Source organism: Natator depressus, chromosome 25 (genome assembly GCF_965152275.1).
Source record: "Natator depressus isolate rNatDep1 chromosome 25, rNatDep2.hap1, whole genome shotgun sequence".
Classification (NCBI taxonomy): domain Eukaryota; kingdom Metazoa; phylum Chordata; order Testudines; family Cheloniidae; genus Natator; species Natator depressus.
In genome coordinates, this window is record NC_134258.1 from 536,607 (window position 1) to 552,224 (window position 15,618).

At 42.3% G+C, this 15,618-nt stretch overlaps 1 protein-coding gene across 5 annotated transcripts in view; it reads left to right on the plus strand.

Moving 5' to 3' along the window:
* Positions 1–15,618, plus strand: part of SPPL2B (signal peptide peptidase like 2B) — a 94,144-nt gene that overhangs the window by 2,418 nt on the left and 76,108 nt on the right. For all 5 annotated transcript variants that reach the window (XR_012636293.1, XR_012636296.1, XR_012636294.1 and 2 more), the window contains exon 2: positions 12,067–12,186. Coding sequence is in view for 1 of the 5 variants with exons in the window: in XM_074939590.1 (XP_074795691.1) it covers positions 12,067–12,186 (120 nt within the window). In the remaining 4 variants the exon portion in view is untranslated. The remainder of the gene's footprint in view (positions 1–12,066; positions 12,187–15,618) is intronic.

Sequence of the window (15,618 nt, forward strand, 5' to 3'; positions counted from 1 at the left end):
TCATTATTCTCCTACAAAACCCCTTAAAATTCTCCTTTGCTGTGATGCCTACAAAAAAACCCCAAACAAACTTGACAATGGTTAGGTTGCTGATGTGCTGAGACCACTGCTTATGGTACTGACCGTTATTGTCTCTGTTTCCTTGTACTCGCCCACCTGTCTGCAACCATTTGTCGTATATTGTCTTATACTTAGCCCATGCCCCAAAGAGCTTACAGTCTATCTTTTTTTGTTCTGAGTTTGTATGATGCCTAAATACAATGGGATCATAATCAATGTTCCCTTTAATTTTTTCCATCCATGTGCTGAATGAATTTTGTTATGGGCACCAGTATCAAGTTAATGGGCAGATGTGCTCCACCAATAGAAACAAAACACCTAGATATAATATATATTTTTAAAAAGTTACCATAGGGATAATTACTCCAGCCAGGATGGGTTAGGCATTTTAGAACTCAAAAAAATAAATTTAAGCATAAGAGAGAAATAAAATTATGAAATGCATTGACCGGTCAAAAACCTAAAATAACAGCACTTTGAAAGAATAAAATTAGAGAGAGAGATGTAAAAAGAAAAGGAGTACTTGTGGCACCTTAGAGACTAACAAATTTATTAGAGCATAAGCTTTTGTGAGCTACAGCTCACTTCATCGGATGTAGCTCACGAAAGCTTATGCTCTAATAAATTTGTTAGTCTCTAAGGTGCCACAAGTACTCCTTTTCTTTTTAAGGATACAGACTAACACGGCTGCTACTCTGAATATATGTGCATTGCAGGAAGTACCAAGCAGTAACGACAACACAAGTATGTGTTGGGAGGTGAGTGTGAAAGAGACAGAGTGCGTGTGTAACTGAGAGAGAGACAGAATGTGTGTGCGCTGTCTCTTTAAGGCACTCACACCAGAAGGCTCAGGCTGAGCTCTCCGCTCCTGAGCCCTGTCCCCTCTCCCCCTGCTCTGCAGAGTTAGGGTACATGGGCAGGGGGGCACCCTGACATCAGTGCCCCCCTTCCCTTCCAGTACCCCCACTCTGCACAGCAAGCAGGAGTGTCCTAAGAGCAGCTGGCCATGGACTCCAAGGCAGAGGGCAGGAGCTACGCGCACCTGAATGCACAAGCCACCATGTGTGGCTCTGCTAATCAAGTGCGCGGCACTCCTGGGCGGCCGCGTGACCACGCAGCTCTGAGAGGACACAGGTCATAGTCCATGACTTGGGCTTCCTAGGTGCTATGATAATATTAATAAATAACCCTAGTAGCTCATTAAACATACGTCAGGGGAACTGTTAAGGGTACAAAACGGTCGTACTGATTGTTATCATGAAGCAAGTTTTGTGCAGATATTGTCTCTTGAGTAACATCTGGATATTATGAGGAAAATCACTCTCTTTGCCTTCTTAATATGACTTAAATTCTCCTGGAATTTTGTTATGGATGTTCAGAGAATAATATCAAGTAAAACAGATCCTGCCTCAGTCACAGTTCAGGGCAACTGCACCTTTATTTCCCCTCGGGGTCCAGCAATGGCACCCATTCTCAGGCTTCCAGCTCCCCAGCTGTTGCCTTTCTTGGTGGAGCTCCTTGTTTCTCTTTCTTCCAACTGGAGTATTTTCAGGCTGCACAGTTTCCTGCCTTCACTATGTATTTTCTAGCACAGACATGTTGCCTAAAGACACTATTTGCTTTCTCTTTAGAGATGGTTAACAAGTGTAATTGCAACAGGTATGTTGCCACACATCACTTCCTATGCAAGCCTACTTTATCCCTAAAGTGAAAAGCATTACAGAGAGAACATTAAAAACCATAGCAGAACCCACATGCATGCTATTAAACTTATCAGAATTACCCCACCCCTAACAGAGATTCTGGCAGGAACAGTCCTTCAAACTCTCACCCAAAGGAATTCTGAAAATCTTGGCGGCGGGAGGGGAGAGAGTAGTTGGGGAATCCAAAGGCTTCATGATGGAGGGAAGTACATTAGCATCCATCCTCTCTACTAGATAATGTACATAGTGTGACAGTAACACATACTGTTTTAATACAAAGATATTAACCCTAATTCAAGATTCCCCTGAGCTAATGGCTCTTTCAGTTAGGGCAAGTCAGTTTCATAGCCAACAGTACACAAGGGAGTAATGTGCTCAGCATCACATCCAACCAGCTTTGACTGGCCCCCATTTTGCAGCTGGCCATTCAGTGTGCGATCAAGTGAGACTTGAACTCACAACCTTCACAATTGTTGTCAAGGGTCTTAACTGCTCAGCTACCATACCTCAAAGCTAATACCCAACTGGGGACTTGAAATGTAGCCCCTCAGATTAAAAGTCTGATGCTATACTAACTGAGCTATCCAGACTCATTAATTCAATAAAGTTTATCTGAATTCCATAAGGTTTGTTCAGGAAATTACATGATATTGTCAGTATGTCACTGGATCTTGTTATGGGTGTTCAGAAAATAGTACGAAGTAAAACACATCCTGCCTTTAATTTCGATGTGTCAGAAGATGAAGACATGGTATTCTGAGGAGCAAGCCATTGAGGAGAGAAGCTGGTAATAAACGTAAAAGGATGGTTTTTTCTAACTGCCAGCCTTGCAGATTCTCCCTGGGGTCCTAGAGTCAAGCCCAATTCTTACCACCTTAAGTATCATCACGGGCACGGCGAACCGCAGCCACTGGGAGCTGCGGGGGACTGTGCCTGCGGACGGTCAACGTAAACAAAATGTCTTGCGGCCCACCAGTAGATTACCCTGATGGGCCGCATGCTGAAGGGTTGCCGACCCCTGCCTTAATGCATCCTTAACTGAAGTTTTCCACAGACCATGCACAACAGCAGAGGACCAAATCATGGCAATAGTCTAAAAATGGATGTGCAGCTTACCTTTGTCACACATGTAGGTGCGTGCATGCTCCTTGCAACTCTTTCTTACGGTCCCTTTTGTTATCTCAAAGAATATTCATTATAGATGGTGTGTATATTTTCTTCCTTCTTTTAAATAGTGTGATAGGTCTCACTAAGCTCTCAAACTGCAATTTGTGTGTTTGATCAATGTCAGCTACAAATTAAGTACTGTTGATTCACTGAAAGCATCAGAAATATTATATGAAAATAGGCTAAAAGAAGCAGGAAAAAGGAACAATAAATGGAGCTTGAGTCCTTGAATTATGGTAGGCCTTGGAGTACTTCTCAGTATAGGGGGATATGGCTTCAGTCAGTACAGACCTTTGTGGAAATGGCCCTAAAACTCTTTCTGTTGATGTACTCTGTGGCAAGATGGGCTGGTGCTAAACCAGGGATATGTGTGCTGTTTGTCACTCCATTGCATTTGGAAACCCAGTTGCTTCAAAATCGTCTGTGGTCCTGCACATTACCAAGAGTCACGGCCCTCTGTAGTTGGAGAGGATTAATGGCCCTGCACACTTGCATGACAGTGGCCTCCATGGTGTGTGTTCCGACTCCAAATTGATTTCCTGCTGACCGGTAGCAATCTGGTGTTGTAAGTTTCTAGAGTGCCATCGTCACTCGCTTCTCCACTGTCAGTGCGGCTCTCATTGTGGTGTCCCTGCGCTGGAGGGCTGGGACGAGCTCAGCACACAGATCTAGGAACACGGCTGTGCGCATCTGAAAGTTCTGCAGCTGCTGCTCATCATCCCTAACCTGCATTACCCTGCGATGCAACCAGTCAGAGGTTGTTTCTCAGGCCCGGGCTCCACCATCTGCAGCTGCTCCGTGAATGCCACCAACAACCTTGAATTGTTTTTTGCTATGTCCCACAGCAAACTGTCCTCCAAGGAATAATAATTTTCCCTACTCGTTCAGTTTTTCTTGCAGCTCTGCAAATACTACAGGATTGTGCTCCCTGAGCTTTCAACGCTCATGACAAAGCCCTGGCTGGGATGATTTAGTTGGGGTTGGTCCTGCTTTGAGCAGGGGGTTGGACTAGATGACCTTCTGAGGTCTCTTCCAAACCTAATCTTACTGTGATTCTATGACAATAGTGCAGAACTATGCAGGCTCCATGCTTTTGTCAGAGATGGCAGACAGCGAGGAGGGCCACATAGGTTTGTGGGATTTTTAGGAAAAAAAAGTGTGAAAATAATGGGATGGAGACAGTTGCAAACTGGAAGTTGACCTCATGCTCCCAGTCACCCTTACATGACTCATTTTGGCCCTATGATGCATTGCCAGAACTTTGCAAAAGGCAGGGCGCTAGATGGTGGTGAGTTGCACAGAGGGATACTGACCCAAGGTGCAATACACTCTGCATTGATACAGGTTTCAGACACAAGGAGCCATGTATGCATTTGCACAAGCGTTGTACTAATTGCAGTGGCTGTATGCTAATGTAATTCTGAGTCAATATAACTTGATCTCAGGCTCTGTGAATCTACATCCTTTTCCAGGTACAGCAATGCTCATTGTCACCAAACCTAAGTTCCTTTGTGAAGCTCCTACTCTCTACAGGGGTTTTGTGAGGATAGATGCATTAAAGATTGTGAGGCATTCAGATACTACAGAGGGGGCAGGGAGAGGGACTCAGACCCCTCCTCCCAGAGGGGTAGGTCTCTTCCCCACTTCAGACAGAGGCAAGAAGGTGTGGAGCAGAGTTCCCTGTGATCTTGGCACATACTATGAGGGACCAGAGGTCTGGAACCCTGGTCCATAGTGCTCTTAAGTGTTAGTAAGTTCCAGCCTGGCACCAAGTGACCTGTTAACAGTTGCCAGAACCAGAAGCTCAATTCCAACAGAGGACTCCAGTCGTGGGATCTGATTGGCAGAACTCTGGGGCTACTGATTGGTTCCCTGTTTCTATTTAAATGAAGCACAGGACCAGGAAGTTGTCCATGCGAGTTGGTTTCCCCTGCTTAGGACTGCTTCCCTTGCGCTACCTGCTCCTACAGCCTGACTCTCATTAACTGGTAACCTCACCATGCCTGCCTCCTGACATCTGACTCAGTCTGCCTTCTGGGATATCTCAGACTCTGATCTCCTGGTATCTGACCTGGCCTGACTTCCAACTCCTGTTCCGACCACTAGGTAAGATGCCCACTTCCCGGTTATGACAGTTTGCATGGACCACTTACACCACAGGAATGAGCCTGGTGCCAGCAGAATGGATCTGGCTAATCCTTCGGGAGCACTGGACATATCTGAATGAGCTGCCTGCCTTCAGGTGGACAACCAAGCCCTGCAGACATGGGTTGTCCAAGTGACCTCGGAGAACCAGTTATTGCAGGAGCAAGTCAGACAGTTGCATGCTGAAAATGCCGCACTCCAGACATGGCTCGCAGAGCTCTGTTTCCCAGTCCATCTTCTGGAATGGTTTGATGGTAATTGCCAGTGATTCCAGGGTTTTATAAACCAGTGCCGCTTCCTGTTCATGATGCAGCCTCAGTGCTATGCTACTATTGTGCAAAGGTGAGCCTGGTTATCCGACAGCTGTCGGGGAAACCTGAGACTGGGCCTCCCACTTCTTGGAGTGCGACAGCCTGGTATTTTCAAACTGGGAGGTCTTCCTCCAAGCTATGTCAGTGCTATCTGATGATCTGCACCAAGCCCAAATGGTAGAGGCTCACACCAAAGATGATGCTTGTTTCTGCTGTATATGATGGTATAAGATGACCAGAATCAAACTCAGCATTCAAAGTGAGGGTATAATCTTGATTTTATATAATGGGTGGTATAATATTTTCTGTACTGTTTTCTGTCCCTTACATCCCAAAGAGAAACTTTATCAGCAGTTATTTCTGATGAATGACTTCCATTAATTCAAGTACTGTCTTGTTGGATCTACTTGAAGGAGAGTCTGAGAGTTAGAAGATTTTTGTAGTTGAGCCTGTAGCATTCTTAGTGTGCTGCCGGGTTCAGCTGAGAGCTTAGTCTGGGAGAAGGTTGGGCTTTTTTCAGGGTTGTTTCTTTTTTTTTTTTGTATTTTGCCTTTCAGTTATTTCTCATAGTGGTGCAATCTTATATCATGAAGGAAGATTATACCCTGACAGCCATCCTCGTGTTTCAGATAGGGTATCATTTTCACTTGAACGTGTCTAATGTATCAGTAGAGGCTGCAGTTGTTCATATTCTGTGCAATAAAACTATATGGGAAAACTTAAGTTTACGTGAGGAAATTCAGTGTACACAAAAAGAAATTCAATGTACAGAACAGCTCTATTTTGTATACTGGGGTATGGTTAGTTTCAACAGGTGTGGACTTGAGAGAGCCTTTGCAGGTAGTGTGTGCTTTTCTCAAGCCCTTTGCTAAGGAAAGGGAAACGATAGGTTTGGCAATATACAAAAACCTGTAGGAGAACACTTCTACCTCCCTGGACACACAATAGCAGATTTAAAGGTAGCCATCCTGCAGCAAAAAAACTTCAGGACCAGACTTCAAAGAGAAACTGCTCAGCTTCAGTTCATTCGCAAATTTGACGCCATCAGCTCAGGATTAAACAGAGACTGTGAATGGCTAGCCAACTATAAAAGCAGTTTCTCCTCCCTTGGTGTTCACACCTCAACTGCTAGAAGAGGGCCTCATCCTCCCTGATTGAACTAACCTTGTTATCCCTAGCCTGATTCTGGCTTGCATATTTATACCTTCCTCTGCAAATTTCCACTACATGCATCCGATGAAGTGGGTATTCACTCACGAAAGCTTATGCTCCAATAAGTCTGTTAGTCTATAAGGTGCCACAGGACTCTTTGCCGCTTTTACAGATCCAGACTAACACAGCTACCCCTCTGATACTTCTCTCCAATTTGTCCACATCCCTTCTGTAGTGGGGGGACCAAAACTGGATGCACTACTTCAGGTGTGGCCTCACCAGTGCCAAATAGAGGGGAATAATCACTTCCTTCCATCTGCTGGCAATGCTCCTACTAATACAGCCCAATATGCCATTGGCCTTCTTGGCAACAAGGGCACACTGCTGACTCATATCCAGCTTCTCGTCCACTGTAATTCCCAGGTCCTTTTCTGCAGAACTGCTGCTTAGACACTTGGTCCCCAGCCTGTAGCGGTGCATGGGATTCTTCCTTCCTAAGTGCAGAGCTCTGCACTTGTCCTTGTTGAACCTCATCAGATTTCTTTTGGCCCAATCCTCTAATTTGTCTGGGTCCCTCTGGACCCTATCCCTACCCTCCTGCGTATCTACCTCTTCCCCCCCCCACCCCCCCAGCTTAGTGTCCTCTGCGAACTTGCAATTAATCCCATTATCCAGATCATTGATAAAGATGCTGAACAAAACCGACCCCTGGGGCACTCTGCTTCATATCGGCTGCCAACTAGACATCGAACCATTGATCGCTACCTGTTGAGCCTGACAATCTAGCCAGTTTTCTATCCACCTTATAGTCCATTCATCCAATCCATACTTTTTTTAACTTGCTGGCAAGAATGCTGTGGGAGACCGAATCAAAAGCTTTGCTAAAGTCATGATATATCACATCCACCGCTTTCCCCATATCCACAGAGCCAGTTATCTGATCATAGAAGGCAATCAGGATGGTCAGGCATGACTTGCCCTTGGTGAATCCATGTTGACTGTTCCTGATCACCTTCCTCTCTTCCAAGTGCTTCAAAATGGATTCCTTGAGGACCTGCTCCATGATTTTGCCAGAGACTGAAGTGAGGCTGTAATTCCCCAGGTTCTCTTTCTTCTTTTTAAAATATGGGCACTATATTTGCCTTTTTCCAGTTGTCCGGGACCTCCCTTGATCGCCACGAATTTTCAGATTTTCAGTTTGTTTTCATACAACTTGATAGAAATATCCCTCTTTTTTAATGTAAATGAAGCTGCTGTAGAATTTCCAGTCTATTCCACCCCACTGCAGACATCCTTCCTGTAGAATTTAAATCCAAGTTCATGCAAAGTACATAGAGCCCTGGCTGTAATTTCTACAGGTAGAATGTCTGTATTAAATATGAAAGTGACTACAGTCTGCAGAACCATTTTGTGCAAGTTAAATGAAGGCCTCTGGCTCCTGACAACTGGTTTGGGTGTCCTTGTTTCAATGATTGTCACCTTTTGTTCTGAGCTAAATATTCCCCATTTCAACTAAAAGCTGCCTTCTTAAGTTAAACCATTTAAATGAAAGTTACAGTTAGAGCTGAGTGAATTATTGACTTTTTTGCTTTGTGGTTTTTGAACTGAAACTGGATTTTTTTCCCCCTCACCTTTTGGGGTACAGTTCAGAAGCTGACAGAGACCTTGGGTTGCTCAGCTGCTGTGGCTTACAACCTGGATACCAACAGATAAGCATGCAGTATCCTGAGTGTCTGTGTGCTATGCAGCCCTGGTTCAATGCTCTGACCCCAGCAGTCTGCTTACAACACAACTCTAGTTTCTATCGCCCAGTTATGTTATGCAGGGGTGACCTAATATTCCAAGTCCTGAATTTTCCCCAAACCCATCTGCCCTGAAGCGTCCAGCCCTCTCCTGGAACAGCCCTCTCCTGCAAATAATAAAGTTTGTTTGTGCCTCTAAACAGACAAAATGCACAGCTTATCACTTTCACTCAAACACAGCACTGGCTTGGTTTAGATTAAAAGTAAAACAAGTTTATTAACAAAAGAAGATTAGGATTTCAAGTGAATTCAAGTCTAAAGGATAGAGTCAGAAATGGTTACAAGCAAATAAAAGTGAAAAATGCTTTCTAGAGACTAAATCTTAACAAAACTACAATCTTGGTTCAAAGTAAGATTCTTATCACACTACCTTTCAGCAAGATGGTTGACCCACCCCTTTCTTCAGGTCTTCCACAATGTCCAAAGTAAAGTTAATTCAACCTTTGAGGAAGGCTCAATGGATTCTTCTGGTGAAGGAAGTTCTATACTGATTTCTTCCCTGCTGGTGTTTCCTATAATACAAATTGATCTTTCCTGCAATCTCCTTCCCCTGCCCTGATTCTGAGTGGTTTCAGAGTAACAGCCGTGTTAGTCTGTAGTCGCAAAAAGAAAAGGAGTACTTGTGGCACCTTAGAGACTCACCAATTTATTTGAGCATAAGCTTTCGTGAGCTACAGCTCACTTCATCGGATGCATACTGTGGAAAGTGTAGAAGATCTTTTTATACACACAAAGCATGAAAAAATACCTCCCCCCCCCACCCCACTCTCCTGCTGGTAATAGCTTATCTAAAGTGATCACTCTCCTTACAATGTGTATGATGATCAAGTTGGGCCATTTCCAGCACAAATTCAGGGTTTAACAAGAATGTCTGGGGGGGGGGTAGGAAAAAACAAGGGGCAATAGGTTACCTTGCATAATGACTTAGCCACTCCCAGTCTCTATTCAAGCCTAAGTTAATTGTGTCCAATTTGCAAATGAATTCCAATTCAACAGTCTCTCGCTGGAGTCTGGATTTGAAGTTTTTGTTGTTGTAATATTGCAACTTTCATGTCTGTAATCGCGTGACCAGAGAGATTGAAGTGTTCTCCAACTGGTTTATTCTGAGTGATTATCTTCTCCTCTTGTTGTCGTGATGGATCTGTGTACCTTTTATGTAAATTGCATTCCCATTGTCTCTTAATGTACCTTGGAAATACCTTCAAGTAGCGGAACCACATTCTTTTGGCTAGAGTGAAAAAAACTTCAGCCCTGCTTGGCAGACGCACTTTAAGACAATAATTCCCAATATGTTTCTAATTTTGAATTTGTCCTCCATATACACAACAATGATCAGTATGTTATTAGCTTTCTAATGATAAATTACAGGTTGCCTTTTAGATACGGGGTGTGACATTAGTGAATTGGAATACACTGAACTGGTCAGGCCAGTTGAAACTCACTACCAGATACCAGTCATCCCCTCTGCCCTCTTGCATTGGGATGCTATTAGAGTCATATTCACCAAAACAAAACAAAACAAAAAAAATCTTTCGGATAGATTCAAAGGTTTTGAAACAAAATGTCATTTGAATCAACATTTTTCAAACAGTTACAGATTGGCTGTACAACCATTTGAACCAGATAAAAATAAAAAGTCTTTAGTCTTGCAAGGCTCCCTCCTTTTTCTTTGTATTTCTAGTTGTCGCCATCTTCCTTTCTCTATCCAAATTCTTCTTTCTGCTTAGGCTACTGAGCCAAGGACTACGTTTTTTGAAGCAAGTGTCACACACTGGAGTGTGCAACAGTATCCAAGGGGATTGCTGAGGTTTGAAATGTAAGGTGGCCAATCAAGAAAGCAGAGAGGTTTTATTTTGTACTTATTTAATAATAATAATAATAAAACCTCATCTTTCTCATTTCTGTTACTGTGGCAGATTTGGTGAAACAGATTTTTAGGATGTCTTTTGTTTCTATACATTTGTTTTGGAAACTTCCCTAATAATGAAATGTTGTGTAATGTAGTGACTATATGGTACAGAACTTGAATGATCTAGACAGATATGATGACCTGAAAGTAATTGATGTGTGAGAGAACCTATCACTTTTCCGTCTTAACAGGAGCCTTAGATAGTTTGCTAAACCACATCGGAAGCCCTTATTGAGCAGTGCAAGTGAGAGGATGGAAGATTCCATATCACCATAATCAACCAAGTAACCTCTTCAGCTTTCTGCTTGATAGGCTCCTTTTCATCATAAGCGAAAAGTGGTGTGTCCACATTCTACTCTGCTTGATACAACCCAAACTTACCTTTATCTTCAGAAATATTCATTGTTATAAATCATTAAAATATAGTTAACAAAGCTTTTAATTTTACTGTTAACAATTCTTCATTTTATATTCTAAGTGTTATAAGTCAGTATATATTATTCTGTGGTACCCTTAATCTATTAGAAAGGGGAAGAGGAGTTATGGGAAATGTGGTGATTCTTTAATGTCAGCATTTCTTATCTTCTTTAACCTGGGTTTTTCATTCAAAGTCTAGTTTTGTTTGTGAATTATTACAGAGCAACTTCATTAGAGGGTGTCTCAATTTTAGGGCTGTAATGATGCTGGTACTGGCGGGACCCAACGGAGAGTGCCAATTCAGGACAAATTGCATAAAGCAGGACAGTTACAGCCCAAGGCTGGGGTTTCTGTGCACACCAAGGCAAACCAAACTGGCCAAACAGAGAAGACTTTGGTTTTACCCCACTGGCTAACCACAAGTCACACAAGGAATTCCCTTAGACACCCCAGTTTCCCAGTATCCTCACCAGTGCCACTCGTTATGGGGACAAATGGTTATGAAAACCAATACCCCAGTAAAAGAAAAAAGGTTCTCTCAATCCCAAAGGACCAAGCCCCAGACCCAGGTCAATATATAAATCCGATCTTACCCACAAATCATGCTGTTGCCAATGCTTTAGAATCTAAAGGTTTATTCATAAAAGGAAAAGATATAGATAAGAGCTAGAATTGGTTAAATGGAATCAATTACATACAGTAATGGCAAAGTTCTTGGTTCAGGCTTGCAGCAGTGATAGAATAAACTGCAGGTTCAAATCAAGTCTCTGGAGTACATCCACAGCTGGGATGGGTCTTTCAGTCCTTGGTTCAAAGCTTCAGTGTAGCAAAATTCCTCCATCTTGTCTTCAATCCTGTTTCTTACCTCTGAAGGAGCTGCAGCAGCTTTTTATATTCTTTTGCCATGTGGTCTGTCTGTCTTTATCCCAAAGACAAGCTGTCCATCACATGGCATGGAAAAACCTCAGAGTTCTGTCCATAGGCATGTCCCTGCATGCCTTGCTGAGTCACAAGGCGTGTCTGCCTTCTCTCAATGGGTCAGTTGTATAGCTGATGGTTCTTAATGGGCCATTAAGCAGGCTAGGCAGAGCTGACACCAGCTTGTCTGGAGTGTTTCCCAGAAGCATAGCACAAGTTGAAATACAGACAGTATAGAGCCAATATTCATAACTTTAACTACAAAAATGATACTCACATATAGACAGCATAATCATAATCAGCAAACCGTAACCTTGTCTTAGACACCTCATTTGACTCCCTTTATATAAGATTTGGTGCCACTACAGGACCTTGGTTACAACAATGATCTATACGGTCCCAGCTTATGTCAATAACGTCACAAGGGCCTTGGTGTATTATTGCTTTTAATGAAACCCCGATAAAATGTTTTGTGTTTTCAGGTGTGTTGCGAGTATGGTATGGTGCATGTTCTTTCGGAGAAGGGGAGGAGTAAAGGAAAGGACTACTGTATCCTCTTCAACTCTCAGTGGGCCCACTTGCCGCATGACCTAGGAAAAGCTGTAAGTACCTAAATCAAGCAATGAGAGAGGATCATAGTTCACAGACTCCCATATTTTAGGGAACCCCTTAGGTCTCACCTGCTTCTGGTCAGGCTAGCAATGACTAGGACATTTGTTCGATTTCAAAAATATTCTTTGCTTTATCTGTATTTGCACAGGTAAGCTCTAGCAAACCAATGATTTAGCCACCATACACTTTTCCAAAAACAAATCGTAAGTTGAAGTTAACCAATGTACCAGTCTTGTGAAAGAACCTTCCTTTGTACCACCAGAGCTCTTTAATAAAAATGAAAATGGCACTTGCCCCTGGCAAGTAAGGTGTTTAGTTCTTATATCTGCAAAGATAACCTTGTTTATGTGAATTGAATATAAACAGATACTGTATAGACTCCCTGATGTTTAGACAAAGAATACTAGTGTCTCTTCAGAGGCACGTAGTTCTGCTAAGGTGCAGTAAAGTGAAAATAGATCTGCTTTGTCAGGTTTTACTGCTTTATTCAGATCTATGAGCAACATTAGGCTGAGAGTTGGGTCAGTTTCACTGTGCTCCCTGAGAAAAGCTATGAGCAATGCTTGAGATTAAAGCACAAAAATGGAGGCTGGAGTAGGAATAGATTAGTGGAAACTTCCTCCCCACCATCACAACTGCCAGGCATCTCTGGGGTGGCAGGAGGGAACTGAGAGAGGCTCTAAAATTTATTGTACACCTGCTACTCAGATGCTGTGGAATATGAAGATCCTTAGTGGGGATCCAAGGACAACACCCTGGTAGGAATTGCAACACTCCTTTTCCCTTTTCCTAACAGCTTTGGGGAGAAGGGGCATGGCAAGGGCTTGATTTCCCACCTGATCTTTCATACTGCATTTTGACTAGTAGGCTTAGAGAGATTATGATATTAATATTTTTGTAGGCAGACGTGAGACAGAAAGCACAGGAAAAAAGTAGGGAACACAGTTTAGGAAAAGATTGGGGGATATAAGGGAGTGGAGAGGGGAAAGAAAGAAAAGAGGAAACAGTGAAACAATCTACATAAACTATTTGGGGAAAAGAGGATGAGGATTGGGGTGGGGGTGAGAATGAAAGTGAAGCAGGGAGGGAAAGGGAAAGTATAACACCACCAAGAGATTTAGTGAGGTTTTTCGTTTTTTTAATTGATACTGAATAGTTGTTTTATATGTTGCAATTAAATACAATACTTAACTGTTTTACTCTTAAAATGGTAAGGAGGTGTGATAGTAACAGTATTTTTCCATCTGTCTGGTAGGCTTAGCAGTTGGGCTAATAAGTGTGGGGTAAATTTTTCAAGCCCTGGGAATACGTTATTTTTTTTTCTTTAAACAAAGGCTGGTTCTTGGGAGTCTTAAAATATAACTAAACTAATACAGAAATGGACATCATGTCCTACACAACAGAGCAAGGTGGAAAAAGGAAATATTTTTGGTTTTGTGGCATGAAATATACATTTGTCACTGAAATATACATTGCTGTGCTATGGTCTGGGTATAGTTAATGTGCTTCTCCCAGTATCTGCAATACTCAGTGAAGGTGGCATTAATGTGCAGAGTTCTGAGAGTGTATTCCAGATTCTGTTGTTGTGTACCTTGATTAGGTGTTTTTCTTTATTTTTGTAGGTATTGTGGGAATAATTCCTTTTTTGAAAATGGCACAGAGCAGCATAAATATGTGAATATCTAGGGTTGCTTGACATAATGCATAGTTAGAGAATGAACCTTTCATTGTTTGGAACCTACTTCTAAATTCTCATTTTGTTCACATATGGAAATATTACCGAGCACGTGTCTGGTGCTCGATGGATTCAAAGGGTTGTACAGATGTTAATACCCACAAATTTCCTGTGAGTTGTGTTCAGCAAATGTTATCGCCATTGTATAGATGGATGCACAGCAAGTAAATGGCAAAGTTGGAACTTAGGGGCTCCTGACTCCCAAACTTGTGCTCATTCCTTTATATCATGTTGTGCAATAAGTTTGTTTGCTTCTTAGTCTCCATTCATTTATATCACACCACCTGCAAAGAGCTATGAAAACGGCAGGCCTAGGAAAGAAGTGGCTGCTCAGAGTTAGGATTGTAGTGGTTTGGCAAAGCTGTTTGTTGAAATCAATGGCAATCTGCACTGAACCTGCTTCAAGACAGAAATGTGCAGATTTTTGCAACAAAGTTACAGTATTTGTGTAACCAGTCTTACGTATTTCATTAAGGCTTTAATTTTGTAATACTCATTTCTAACACTAGAATACTGAGAAAGCAGCTTTGAGATTTGTTTGGGGATTTCATGTTGTTGTGCAGTATGTTGTAGTGTTACTGTAATTTGATTTATTAGTGTTCTGAAAAATGGAGGTTTCTTAAAGGTAACTTCGTTAGAACATACATAACATAAGAGCTGGCATAGTGGGTCAAACCATGGTCCATCTTGCCCAGTATTCAATCTCTGACGGTGGCCCATATCAGAGCTTCCTGGGGAGTGTACAGATCAGAGCAATTTATGGAGTGATCCACCCCTGTCTTTCACTCCCAGCTTCTGATATTCAGAGATTTAGGGTTGCCCTGAGCTCAAGGTTGTGTCCCTGACCAATAGCCATTGATGGATCTATCCTCCATTAACTTACCCAGTTCTTTTTTAAACTCTGATATACTTTTGGCCTTCACAACATCCCATGGCATTGAGTTCCACAGGTTAGTTGAGTGGAAAAAGTACCTCCTTTTGATTGCATTAAATCTGCTGCCTATTAATTTCATCGGATGACCCCTGGTTTTTGTATTGTGTGAAAGGGTAAAGAATACTACTCTATTCACTTTTTCTACACCATTCATGATTTTGTAGACCTCTATCATATCCCCCTTTAGTTGTCTCTTTTCTAAATTGACCAGCCGTAATCTTTTTTTAATCTCTCCTAGTATGGAAGCTGTTCCATACTCTTGATCATCTTTTTTTTTCCCCTTCAGTGAACCTTTTCCCGTTCTGCATTGTCCTTTTTGAGATGGGGTAACCAGAACTGGATTCATGGGCACACCAGGGATTCATATAGCGGCATTTAAGATATTTTCTGTCTTATTTTCTATCTGTCTTCTAATAGTTCCTCACATACTATTAGCCTTTTTGACTGCTGATGCTGCACATTGAACCGAAGTTTTCAGAGAACTATTCCCCCTCGGTGCCTCCAAGATCTCCGTCTTGGGTGGTAACAGCTAATTTAGAACCCATCATTGTGTGTGTATATATAGTTGAGATTATTTTTCCAGTGTGTATTATTTTGCATGTATCAACATTGAATTTCATCTGCTTGTTTGTTCAGCAATGGCAACAATCTCATTTAGGCAATGCTTTCTTATATAGTCTATTGTGACATTAGATCTCATTTCCTGTAGTCTTGAAGATCTTGCTGTTTGCTTCTAGTCCTCTGAGCTGCACT